Source organism: Callorhinchus milii, unplaced genomic scaffold (assembly GCF_018977255.1).
Source record: "Callorhinchus milii isolate IMCB2004 unplaced genomic scaffold, IMCB_Cmil_1.0 Scaffold2, whole genome shotgun sequence".
NCBI classification, from domain to species: Eukaryota; Metazoa; Chordata; class Chondrichthyes; order Chimaeriformes; family Callorhinchidae; genus Callorhinchus; species Callorhinchus milii.
In genome coordinates this window covers 37,592,167-37,606,479 of record NW_024704743.1, presented here as the reverse complement: position 1 = coordinate 37,606,479, position 14,313 = coordinate 37,592,167, and the positions used below count along the sequence as shown (strand labels likewise).

General features: G+C 40.5%; 1 protein-coding gene across 1 annotated transcript in view; it reads right to left on the bottom strand.

Moving 5' to 3' along the window:
- Positions 1–14,313, bottom strand: part of cpne4b (copine IVb) — a 157,687-nt gene that overhangs the window by 46,892 nt on the left and 96,482 nt on the right. Inside the window, exons 5-6 of the mRNA XM_042332411.1 lie at positions 12,914–12,985; positions 4,573–4,647 (exon numbers count right to left, since the gene is read on the bottom strand). Coding sequence (XP_042188345.1) covers positions 4,573–4,647; positions 12,914–12,985 — 147 coding nt within the window. The remainder of the gene's footprint in view (positions 1–4,572; positions 4,648–12,913; positions 12,986–14,313) is intronic.

The following is a 14,313-nucleotide window of genomic DNA, read 5'->3' as shown; positions in this document are numbered from 1 at the left end:
ATATACTGTATAAATGTAAATTGAGCTGTACTGCATATTCCTAAATATTAAACATAGCACACTGCTGATTATATTCCAAATTAAAGTGTTCAAGTTTGTACTCGCAGTTTGGATTGTTATTACTGCATATTTTCAGTCCTCGTTAAGGAATTCTTCTAAGAAATAATGCAAATTAGACCTCATTGTGTAACCCAGAATCAGAAAAAGATAGCACAAAATTACAACATCATTGCCAAGTTAAGCAGATGAACTCCACTTGCTAAAATTCAAACTCTTAAGAAAATCCTTCAATCAAACATGGATGGTATCTACTGCCTTGGATGAAGTGAGAAGCACTTCAGCCTTGAACAGACATGAACTTTACAGAGAATTAATGAAGTGTGCTTAGCACAGAAGAGAAGTCAAAGCTTTTCTGGGGCAGTTTTAATCATGATAAATTCATCTGAGGTCAGAGGGGATAAGAGGCTATGAATCTGAATGAATCCGGAAAAATTAAATGTGTTTATTGGGAGGGTATCTGACCTGAAGGAAACTGAAGTTTAATCATCAGTAAAGTATAGATGAAGTTGAATGATGAGTGAAGGAGAATATCAACAGGGAGAAGAAATACTTTGGTGTAAGTGGCTACTGAGACTGAGATCATCCCATTTATAAAAAAAAGTATATGAAGAGGAATCATCTGAAAAGGTCTGGGAAAAGAGCAGGGTATTGGGATTAAAGTGGAAAGCTCCACTGGAGGAATTGGCACCAGCACAGGCTCAAAAAATCAAATACAACAACAACATCAGGAGGATCTCTGAAAGTGCTAGAAATAGTATTTCTTCTATATTCTGAGAGAGAAAACAGAGGCAATGTGCAGAGGAAAGAGACAGAGGGCAAACTCTAAATAAGCACAAATAAGTGATTCAAAGAAAAGAGCTACATTGAAAACTATACTGATGTAGAATAGGCAAGAGATTTTAAAGCAATGAATAATTTTTTAGATAATTTTAGAGGTAGTTTCCCTAACGTTATAGTGGAAATATAGATATAAGAGCTGCGCTATGATGGTTTGAAAAAGAGGGGAGGATTTTTTCACAGATATCAAATAAATAGGAACACTTTTCCAAGATCAATGAAAGATTGACTGGGAATGGGAGAAATTTGGAGGAAAGTATTATTAGCTTGGGTTTTGATATACAATCTTGTGGTGTTACTACTGAAAAGATAAGTTTAAGAAATCCATCTAGAGCTAGTGAGGCTGTACTGAGAACACCACATGCAGAGTATTATGGACATTTTGTTCCGGTTAATTGTTGAAGTGCTGAAAGACAAAAAGGTCAATACACTGGAGTACTAATGTGCAGTGATGGGATCTGAGTGCTTGTTTACAGCTCTCTCACATGCTGTCTTCCTGACCTTAATGTACAACTACAGGGAGAGGTGTATTCCATAGGGAAGGTTTCCATAGGTATTCGTCCCAGCTCACTTTGAGTGACATTGGCAGAGGACTGCGATGGCGGGGTGGGGGAGGAGGTGAGGTGAAAAAAATGCAACAAGAGGGAGCCTCATCTTCAGAACAAAATACTGAGAGGCAATGACCAAATCATTCATTAGTTAAACGGATTAACTAACGGCTTCCTGCCCTCGATGTGAACACTCAATAGTTACTCTATCAATCAGCAGCTTTTCAATTTTGTCCATAGAATGGCCACATTAAATGAAAGCCCACTTATAAGTCAGATGTCTTCCCAAAATGGGCCCAGAAGTACTTTGCATAAAAAAGGGAATGTGAACTGCATCTCTTCCTGTTGAGAATTCCATGCATTGTCAGTCACCAGCTCACTCCGCAATTTGGAGACATGTTTTCAATGAAGCCCATAGTTGGTCACTTTGCCCAGCTTTTTAAAAAAAATCTAATGTCAAATTTTGAGGGACATGTGCTGGTAGTTCCATAGCTTCAGAAAGGACAAGTTAGTCCAGTTAGACTAGTTACTTGCCTCTGAACAGATTCTTAGCATTCAGCCAGGTTTGGGGATATCATTTTATTATAATTTTAGACAAGATTTGTCCGAACACGAAATTAGCTCTTGGAGAAACTCTTGTGCAGGAGGTATTTATCTCCTTAAACAATCTGACTATAATGATGGACCCTCGCTGCTCATGCACAGATATCAGCCCATTCTTCTGTTCTTAGGGAACAGAACAGTTGTCATTGCTGGATAAGTGGGTTTTTATAATAATAATCCTTGCATTGATATTGCACCTTATCACATCTTCGAGACTTCTCAAAGCACTTTAAAACCAGTGATACAATGATCCCACAATGGTACAATATTTTTCTGAAGGTAATTGTACCATCAGATCATGTAATTAAAAGCACTGCTGGAAATACCTATCCCACACGATGGTACCTCTGCACATAAGATAACAGGAACAGAAGAAGACCATTCAGCTCATTTAGCCAGTTTACTAGATCTTGGCAAATCTTTTAATCTGAATATCCTGTCCTTCACCGTTTCCCTTAATACCACTTCTATCCATTACCTGTCTATTTCTCAATTGTATATTCCTATTGATTCCATTTCTATAGTTTTCTGTAACTGAGAATTATCCATTTTCACAACCCTGTGTGAAGAAATATTTCCTGCCTTAGTTCTGATTTTAAGGCTGTGTCCCCTTGGAATGGATCCCTCTACGGTCAGGAAGAGTCATTCACTATCTAACCTGTGAATTTTTTTCGTTATTTTAAACATCTTAATTGAATCACCCAATCCTGACACCTGGATAAAAGGATTGCTCTTCAAAGAAGCCAACACAAACCCGATGGGCAGAATTGCCTTCTGTGCTGATTTTTATGGTTCTAAAGCACACCAAATGAGTTCTGACCAGAGCTCTATATCAATGGTGCAGCCAATAACACTTTATATTCCATACATCTTGTTATAAATCACACATTTCTTCACACAGGGTTGTGAAAATGTGGAATTCTCGGCCCCAGAAAACTATAGAGGTTGAATCAATAGGAATATTTAAATGAGAGATAGACAGATAATGGGCAGTAGTAATATTAAGAGGTATGGTGAAAGGACGGGATATTGGGATTAAAAGATTTGCCAAGATCTAGTATACAGTAAACTATCCAGTCAAATCACTTTTCACTATATTTTGAAGCATCTAAACGACGTGATAAGGCGTTATATCAAATGCGTGGATTGTTATTATTATAAAGGCCAACATTCAATTTGCCTTATGGATTGTTTTCTGCTTACTAATTGTTTTTTGTATATACTATCTCTTCTTCTTTTATACATAATACATAATCCGCAGACATGAGGTCAATTTCCGTATGTACGTGGATGACACCCAATTCTATCTCTCTGCCTCCACCCTCGATTACAAGACAACTGACATCCTGACAATCTGTCTGTCAGATATCAAGTCGTGGATGAGAGCCAACATTTCTACAGCTGAATGTCAGCAAGACCAAGGCCCTCCTGATTGGTTCGCACCAGCGTCTCCGCACCTCAGGCACTGGCAGCATCAGCATTCATGGATGCACACTCCACCTCACCAAGTCAGTCAGGAACCTAGGCATCTTGTTCAACCCTCAACTGTCCTTTCTCCCCCATATCCGTGCCATTGCCCGACTCTACCACTGCCTCACCCTTCAGGCCACCCAAACCCTTATACACACATTTGTCACCTCAAGGCTTGACTACGGAAACTCCCTCCTTTTCGGCCTCCCCAATGTTTCCCTCCAAAAGTTGTAGATCATCCAAAACTCTGCAACTCGTGTCCTCTCCTGCATCAGGCTCCATGACCCTATCAGCCCCCCACTCGCCCAGCTCTACTGGCTCCCCATCCCTCAGAGGATAGAATTCAAAATCCTCATCCTCACTTTCAAGGCCCTCCATGGCCTTGCCCCCTCCTACATCTCTGACCTGCTGATCCCCTATCAACCTATCCGCTCCCTCTGCTCATCAGGCTCTGGCTTGCTCCATGTCTCTCGTCCGACCCGCCCTACCATTGGAGGATGGGCTTTCAGCCTCTCTGCCCCTCACCCTTTGGAACTCCATCCCATAATCCCTTCCCTTCCTCCCTCCCTTGCCTCCTTCAAGGCCCGACTCAAAACCCTCCTTTTTGATCGTGCCTTCAGCCGCCCTCCTAACTCTCTGCCCTCCCTCATCCCAACCCTGCCCCGACCCACACGCTCGGGTCCTTATCCCTGACTCTTCAGCGCCTTGGGATGTCCTCCCGGAGTGAAAGGCACTTTACAAATATAATTTTGTTGTTGTTGTTGATACCACACATTCTCTTTAAGTATGTTAGGTTAGACTGAGCTGAATATCAGCACAGTTGAAAATTGTGGCTCCACTCACAAGAAAACTGAAGTGCTTGTATAGAGCCATTGCACTCATTGACAATTCAGATACGGCCATCTACATTGCATAATAATGGTTAAATTGGACTCTCCTCATTAAATAATTTTAGTAAACATGCAGTAATAAAGGAAAGAAAAGGTCCTGGACCCTGTTTAAAAACATTTTAAAACAGTCTGGTAAAGTTTTCATTTTATTTTTATTTTCTTACCTTATCATCTAGCTTTCTGGCGCCAAAAGACAGTTCTACATAATCATCATTCCCTGACAATTCTTCAGCAATTACCTGCAGTAGAAAAAAACTGATCAAAATCCACACAAAATGTGTCTTCCTCAGTGCAGGGCCAGAGTAACAACAACAACGACAACAAAATTACATTTGTATAGCGCCTTTCATGTCCAGAGGCCATCCCAAGGCGCAGAACAGTCAGTGTTTCGGACCCAAGCTGGGGGTTGGGATCGGGGATGGTGGAGGGCAGGCCGGGAAGGACAGTGACCAAAGGCACTGCCAAACAGGATGGTCTTGAGACAGGTCTTGAAGGAGGTAAGGGAGGGAGCGAGGTAGATGAACTGCAGGATGGAGTTTCGGTGGGCGGGTAGAGTGGCAGAAGGTCCGCCCGCCAACAGTGGGGCGAGCAAGGCAGGGGACGTGAAGCAGGCTGAACCTGCTGAGCGGAGGGAGCAAGCAGGTTGGTAGGAGGTTAGAAGGTAGAAAGGGTAGGTGGGGAGCAAGACCATCGAGGGCTTTGAAAGGGAAGACCAAGATCTTGAACTATATCCTCTGTGTGATGGGAAGCCAGTGGAGTCGCGCAAGGATGGGGGTGATAGGGTCAGGGAGTCTGGTGTGGGAGACGACGCGGGCTGCAGAGTTCTGGATGATCTGCAGGCTATGGAGGGAGGAGTTGGGGAGGCTAAAAAGCAGTGAGTTTGCATAGTCAAGCCTCGATGTAATGAAAGCATGTATGAGGGTATCAGCGGCCTGCGGTGTGTGACAGTGGTGGGGCCGGGTGATGTTGCGGAGGTGGGGGAAGTGAGAGTGGGACATGAGACGGATATGGGGGTAGAATGGATAGTTGAGGATCAAACAAGATGCAAAGGTACCTACCGGACTGGCTTAGAGTAAGGCCAGGACTCAGGTTAAAGAGGAGTCAGGATTCAGAGTAGCACCAGCAGCACTTAGATTCTCAATGAAAAATATTCAATAGTCAGAATCTTGCTTGGACTCAGAATGAAACGTAGGCAATTTAGAGTACTGTAGTGCAGTGGTTAGCACACTCGCCTCGCATGTGAGAGGACCCGGATTTGATTCCCGGACAGGGCAAAACCTTAGGCAAATTTCCTTACTCCTCATGTCTCTGTTTACCCAGCAGTAAGTAGAAACCCGGTTGTTAGTCAATTGGTGGATCGCTTTCCAGAGGTAATAATTCCTTTAAAAATAATAATTTGGTCACTCAATCCACGACTTTTTGTGGTACACCGCTGTCCCGAATGCCTGCTGCCTTTCGCCCACAAAAAAATCCTTGCATTTTTTGATATTGCGTCTTATCACATCATCTCAAAGCAACTCACAGAATGTGTAGTAAAATTAATTGACTATATTTTGTGGGAGAAATGCGGGATCCAATTGCACACAGCAGTGACCCACAAACAGTCGTGGATTGAATGACCAAATTAATCAATCCACTTTACAATATATTCTTTGAAGTGTTTTGAGATGTTTCTGTGATGTGATAAGGCACTATCAAATGCAAGGATTATATTATTATTATAATAATGAAAGGTTAAAGTGCACTCGTATCATAAGCTGTTCAAAGATTTTCAATACAGGCCTGAAGCTTCAAATTCCACCTAGGTTTAGCTTGGAAAACCATTATGCCTTAAGCTATAAGTCTGCATTGAATTGTGAAAAAATTCTTATATTCAGTCTCAATTTGGAATCCTTACCAGCTAAGATTAGGTGGAATTTCAATGCTCAGATAGCGGAATGAGGAGCTTGTCAACCTACATCAATACAACTGCAACTGCAACAATTCTAGGACAAAGATTAAATATTTGCTTCCATAGAAATGAGAACAGGGTGAAAAACATGATATGTGAAGCAGTAATTATCGTATTATTGGAAACCAGCTCACAGAGCTCAGCTAATGTGTAACAAAGAGGCTCTGAAACATCATCGATGGTCCAGACGGCAGCAATAGCACTGGTTGTGACTGGAGGAATTAGCTGGTTTTAGGCTAAACCATAGGGGCTGGAGGGTTGGAAGAGAGGGGGAGGGGAGTGCACACACTTGAAGCTGGTTGATAATAGAACTGTAGAATCATAGACATTTACAGTACAGAAGAAGGCCATTCAGCTCATCGTGCCTGTGGCTTTTTTAAAAGCAATCCTTCCATTTCTTGTCTTTTCCCCATACTCCTATAGTTCACTCCTTTTTTTAAGATATTTATGAAGTCCACTTTTATTATAAAAGTGGAAAGCCGAAAGCTTTCAAAAGCTTTTGAAAGCCAATCTGGATTCTGCCTTGATCATTGCTCCAGACAGGGCATTCCATATCCTAACCATTCTGTGCGTGAAAAAATATTCTCATATTCTCCTCATTTGTTTATTTGCTAATGACAATTTCCGACCACCGGTGAGAATTATCACATCACATATGGCATTTTTTACCCAATGTTTTGAAGAGATAGTGTTCGAGGATCATTTTAACCAGTTGCTATCTCTTGCTCTTACCTACACTTCTAAAAACATTTGATTTCTCCCTTTCCTCCTTCAAGGCCGGTCTCAAGACCTTTCTCTTTGACCGTGCCTTCAGCTCCCCTCTCAACTCTCTACCCCCTCCTCGCTCCCTCCCTTCCCCCTGACCATTTCCCCCCTGCTCGAGTCCTGACCCAACTGTACAGCGCCTTGGGACGCCCTCCCAACGTGAAAGGCGCTCTATAAATGGAAGCTTGTTGTTGTTGTATTACATTATAGAGGCGCTGTGTTATGAAAGGATAACCAGCAAACATTGCCTCATCATCAACACTAACCAACTTCAACTTTAGCCGTGCTTCATCTTTCTGATATTGCAAATTTAAATACCTTTGATCTGTAAACTATAATGCAATAAACAACAACAAATTACATTTGTATAGCACCGTTCACATCAGGAGGACTTCCCAAGGCCCTGGGTCAATCCCAGCATATTGGCATGTCCTTGGCAATAAATGTTTGCCAGTCTTTGATTAATCTCTTCAGCCTTCGGCCAAAATATTTAATCTGAGTAAGAACCTCGTTATTTTTCAAAGTCCTAACAACAGGGAGAATATAATATTAATAATAATCTTTGCATTTTATATGGCTTTGTTTAATTTGAGAGGATGTCTCAAAGTGCTTCACAGGATTTATTTTAAAGTTTGGTAACTGTATTTTGCAGGTGAAAGCCTAAGTAATATTGTAAGTAAATATTGCCTGGGTAATCTCGCTAATAATATCACTCGGTGTCTATCACAATGTCTTCCCAACGTGAAAGGTGCTATATAAACGTGAAGTTGTTGTTGTAACACTATTGCTTGGACAAGGAGAATGCCCTGGATCCTTCTTTCTTGAGCACTAATTTTAAACCAACATGTTTGATCCATCAAGTCATAACCATATTATTCAGTGTACCCATGACTCGATTAGAAATGTCATGGTTCCGAGCTTCTAGAAATGCAAGGAAGAAGCTTCCTCTAATCCATTTGTGAAGTTCAGGATTAAGCAGTGAGGTGGATTTGTGATAAAAGGGGAAGAGGTTTCAGAGAGAGAGGGCTCTGACCTACACCGAACATTTGCTGAGCACCTAGGAGCTGACTTCACAGTGGGAATGTCTATTTGTCAAAGGCCCTCGCATTAGGACCTGGATTAAGTAACTAGTGCTGAATACACTTGCTACGTTGCATTGGACTTGGATCTCAAGAACATCAAAGTAGGTAGCACATCACAAGCTGTCCTGTAAAGGTCCTCCCACCACACTGAAGGCAAATGTCAATAGCTGATGAAGAAACTCTGAGGCTTGGGATGACAGGATAACCTGGAAGGTGATACCTGGAGTCCAAGTTCCTGAACACACTTTCAAACATCCAGGGCTTGAAATCCACCTTGATTGATATGCAGAGGAGTGTTTAACTAATGCTCAAGCTCCGCACCTCCAACAGGTGGAATCATCACTCATTGGGTAGGGTTCTGTGTCCGAGCTGTGGGCAGGAAGATGATGCCAATGTTCTCACACATTTCATGCTGAGCTGTGCTGTTCAACAGGAAGCTTGCAGCGAGTTCTTGCTACCTCCTATTCACCTCAAAACAAAGCCCTAACAAGTAGCACGGCCTTAGCTGGATAAGCAGTGGAAAACTTGCCAGTCAGTGCTTTCAATAATAAGCTATATTTTTTTTTAGCTTGTTAAACTCCAGCAGTGCTCTTGCCAACCTGTACCCAATTCTCACTGACATTGGATAAGCAAGGTGTGTCCCTCCGGGGAGACATTACGCATTCCATTCCAAACACATGAATTTCCATGGCAGGTGACATGCATGGAATTCTCAGTCTGATTTGGATAATCTTAAGCATGGTGTTAGGTTTCCATATGTCAGACACCCAGCTGGCTAAAATAAATTGGATTGCCAATATCACATTCTGTTTTTTTAAATAAAGGAAGTGCATATCAACTCTGTTCTTCAGTAAGTTAATGCATGGCATTAGCAATTCAATAAATTTTGAATATCTGGCATATTTCCAACCATTATAAGGTCTCAGGTGACTGTAGAGTTCCCGGTGAAGCATATGCAAAGACTATAAAATATCCATGATTGCAATAAGTAAGCCTCTGTCTGCAACACCTTGTAATCACTCACATTGCATTGTTTTTATGTTGATTATTTATCTTGTCCCTCGCTTTTTTTACTTGATCTTTTTTGCTCATTAATTATAAACCCCGATGCATGTTGCAGATTGATTTTGTGAAAGACGCATTAAGATTTAGGATTGAGTTTCCAGGTGTCAGCTGTTTGGCCTTTCAATGGAGAAAAGTTTCAGGGCCAAACACAGAGATTAGAACAAAAGATTAGAACAAAAATTAACATCCAATGAATACAGAACTGATAATACAGGAGAAAATAATGAGAAATATGAAAATTGTTTTGAAGAAGCATTAAGAAAGATTAGGAAGGCGATGTGGGAGTATGAAAGATGACTGGCAGTCAACTTGGAGAACAATCGCAAAGGCTTTTAGAAGCACATAAAAAGTAATAGGATAAGGCAGGGAATTACTGGTTAATTATAGGCCAATCTCATCTCAGTCATGGATAAAAGTCTGGAGACTATAATAGGGGATAGAATTATAATATTAATCTTTCCATTTGATACATCTCCTTTCATGTTGAGAGGACATCTAAAAATGCTTCACAAAAAGCTATTCAGTGAATGATCAATTTTATCTGGAACATTTTTGTCCAGTACACCAGAAAAACACACCATTGCTGGCATTCAACTTTTATAACAATAGCCCCTAATCACTGACTCACCGACCAACCCCCACCCTCCCGTACATTGAAATTCAGCCTAGACTGGGTGGTCAATCCTGATGTGTGACTTGAACCTACAACCTCTGATTCGGAGGCAAGAGTGCAAATGAGCAGGCTGACACCTTGCTTGAAAAAAGTCATCAGATATTAAAGGTCAATTAGTGCATTGGTTATTGTCTAATCTTTCTCATTCTCAAGGCTCTGCACACCAATTATTCTCATTCTCACCAACCTCCTTTGTCTCCCAGTACCTCAGAGGATCTATTTTATGACCAAATCTCTTGAGGGTCTCACCTTATCCTACCTATGCAATCGTGTCCAGTCTTCTAATCCAGCTCACACCCTCTGCTCTTCCAACTCTGGTTTATTGCTCTTTCCCTACTCTCTTTCCATGTCCTCTAGAACTCTCTTCCCAAACCATTGTGGCTTGCCACCTTTCTATTGCCTTCAAATCCTAAGAACCATCTCTCTGACTAAGCTTCTGATCAACCTTCTCAATCTCTCTTTTCATTGCTCAAAGACTACATTACACTTGTCCAGTCCTTAGAGATGTTCTTTAACATAAAAGAGACTGAATAAATGCAAGCTGTTGTTTTGGCTTTGATAAAAAAGAGAACGTTGAGCTTTGCTGTGTCTGTTCATTTATTGTACACAGCAGCTGCCATCAACATGTCTGTAAGTAGCTCTTATATGCGATGGTTCTGGATGTGTGCCTGGTGTCTTAATGTATGACGTTTCTTTAAGCGCTCTGGGACGTCGCCCGGCCTGGAGGGCGCTATGTAAATGCAAGTTGTTGTTGTTGTTTCTCACCTTTGCACTGAAGAAATCCTTAACTATAACGTATAGCAATTTGATAGATAGTCCTGAAGTACCCGTATTAAAGCTACCTCATCTGCAGTGAGTGCAGACAGTGGGAGTGCTACTTAGCAATACAATCTCTTCACAATAAGTGCTTTCATTCCTCACTATAACACTGGTGTAATTAGATTTGCATCTCCTCTTTAATAGAAAACTTGTATGTAGGTGTCAGTCTGGCTTAATTGACAGCACTCTAAACACTGAGTCAGAAGATCCTTAGGATTTAAACTCACAGTCTAGACTGATGCTCTAAAGCATTGCTGGAGTTGTTGTCCTTCAGATGAGATGTTAAATCACAGTCTTGTCTACCTATTCATGTGGACATTAAAGATCCCACAACACTATTTGAAAAGAGAAGAGTTTCCTCTGTTGTCCTGGCCAACAATTCTGCATATGTAATTAATCATTCACTTCATGGCTGTTTGTGGGTCATTAGTGTTTGCAAATTGACTCTCACAGTGACGTGTATATAGAATTCAAAAATTAGAAGCCACAGTTTTGGTGAATTAACTGAGAAGTTGATAATAAACACTTCATTGCTATGCTATCAAACAGCTTTCCTGTTAGAAAATAGCATTCTGTAAATATAAAATATAAAATTTTAATTTTAATCTGATTGAGTTTTAATCTGATTGAGTTTCCAGGTCTGTTGTGAGCCAGGCATGGCATAGCCTCACTCATATGTTTGCGAACTCAATCAATCAAAGGTCCACCTTTAATAAATGTTTTCCTCGGTCAGCAGTATCTCACCAGTGTAACGTAATCAGCAGCTGATTGAGATTAAACCACTTTCCTGCACCCAGTTCTCAGATAACATCACTATATTTTGATGGCCTGTCAAAGGGTATGACGGATCTTTATTTCTACGACTCAGGTGAATGTAGATCAAATTAAAGGTTATGAGGAAACTGAAAGAGGGACTTTGCTCGTTTTACCACTCGGTTAGCAGTGAAGTCTTTCGATTACCTTTCATCTTTCTCTTGACTTTGGAATATAGCCCTTCCATCAGTTACATGGACTTTCCATTCCCTCTGCCCAGTTTGCCATAAATCCATTAAAATCCCATTCTAAGTGCACTCTACAAAGGTTGTCTTGAAGCACATCATGGGAAGAGATTGCATTGGAGCAGAGTTCTGACGGGGGAAGACAGGTTATACAAGCCCTTTTTCCATCCTGTCAATGTTTACCATGTTTGGGGTAACTGCAGCAAATGGCATATTTAGCTGTGGGCAGATGCATCCTTGAGAAAGAGAGGAGGATATGGTGAAAAACAGGAAGGTGAGGACTGAGATCAAAAACAAAGCAGTGTCTTCCTTGGCCAAATGGACTGATTCTTGCTGCTAAAAGTCTTATATTACTAATTACTAATGTAGAACAAAACAATTTGACCAAAATGTGAGTCTGTCATGGAGGCTCAAGCAAATGTTTAATTTTAAAATTTCACATTGGGCAATACGCATTGGTCTTCTCTCACTTCTGGAACTCTCTGTCTCTATCTCTCTACCTCAGCCCCTCTCTATCTGTCTTTAGGATACAGTATATCCTGTGAAGCACTTTGTGACATCCGCCTGACGTGAAAAGCCATATATGAAATGCAAAGATTATTAGTATTATTTATTAATATCTCCAATAATGAGGAAACAAAATCACATCATATATTTAAAACTGATGTTTTTTTTGAACTCTTGTCTGCATTTGGGGTCAAAATTGTATTTTGCTATAATGCAGATAAATAGACCTCTCCTGATGTCCCTGTTTTGTGTGGCTTGGTGTTCTGGTGGCGTGTCATTAAAAAAAAGGAAACACAGTCACAGGATTACGTATTTAACAGTATTAGCACAAGATTAAACCTAGTATTAGTATAAATTAGTATAAATCCTTCTGTAACCATCCTGTTCTATATTGTTCCATAGAGGACCAGAGCAACATGCTGGGACAGCACATGTAAAAAAGGAGACGAGGTATAGGAGAGGGATATGGAGGCTCATGTGAAGTATAAACACCTGCGTGGACTAGTTGTTCCGAATGGTCCATTTCTGTGTTCTAAGGATTTACATAGTTCTATATGGTACAACTTACTTTAATAGATCAGGTTTTTTAATAGGTTTTTGCAAAAGGAAGAACTGGTCTCAGTTTTTACCATTGGATTTGCTTACCGTTATAGATGATTTTCCAGCACTGTTCCCTTGTTTCAGTAGTGATTTTGAAAGTTTTCTCTGTGATATAATCTGCAACAAATCAATAAGACAAATAATACAAATAATAATACTACAAATAATAATGAGACAAGATTATTTTAACACAATAAATCACAAGTAAAATAAAGATATAAAAAATAACTGAGCGCTAGAAACATGAAATAAAAACAGAAAATCCTGGAAATTGCAATCGTTCAATCAGTATTTGCAAGAGATACATCAATGTTTCAGGTGTGATCCTTAACAAGACTCATGTAACCATTCATTGTACGTTATTCCTGCTTCTTTGCAAACCAGTGAGAAGGAGCATAAGTTCAGGATTAGCACTGGAAGATGGTTAGATTGGAAGATGGTCAGGAGAATCCGTTTCACATAAAGGGTTGTCAGAATACGGAATTCAATGCCACTAGTAACTAGTGAGGCCAAGACTACAGCAACTTTAAAAGTCAATAGGGTAAACATTTATATTGACATGAAGAACAGGAAATTGAACTTAAGAACAGTTACATTCATTGGATAGGCTGATATCACATTAATGGGCCAAATGGCCTCCTGTGTTGTAATTTTTATTGGCTCAAACTGGGGTATCCTAAACTCATTGCATTCCTTATTGATGAACAGTGTAACAATGTTTATCAAAATAACTACCCCACCCAATTCTGATTATTGGCAGTGCTCTAACTCAAATAAAAAGTCCTGGATGCCATCATTTTGAATTCATGTTCAAAAAGACCTTTCATGTGCTCCTAAAACAGCTTTTCCAAGCTTTGCCTTAACTCAAACTCAGTTAAGACATCAGCTTGTGAATAAGACCTTGGAAGACATTTTCTGCAACAATTGCGACTGAGGCCTTTCAAAATCTTCAGGCTAAATCATGCTTGGCATTACTTACACTGTACATCTCTATGAGAGGCCCCTTCTGAATCATCTTCTCTCAAGACTGAAGAGCTCTAGCTTGTCTAATCATTGTTCATAGCTCATTCCTCTAACATTGGGATAATTCTTGTTGCTCTCCTCTAGACTGTCTTTAGAGCCTGGACATCTCCCTTATGAGTGACCAGAGCTGTATGCAGTATCAAGCTGTGGTCTGCACTATATTTTTGTGTATAGTGGCCCTATACAGCCTGAGTATGACTAAACTGATTTAGCAAAGTGGCTCAGCATCCTCTTTGCCTTGTCATTGTTGCCCCATACTGTTTTGACGTGTGATCAGTCAACTAACACCCCTAGTTCTCTTTCAGCTTCTCCCTTGGCGAGTTCTGTCCCATCCATTGAATACTTGTGTTTCTTATTCTTACTTCTTATATGTCGAACCTATCATTTATCTGTATTAAACTTTATCTGACGGTCATCAGACA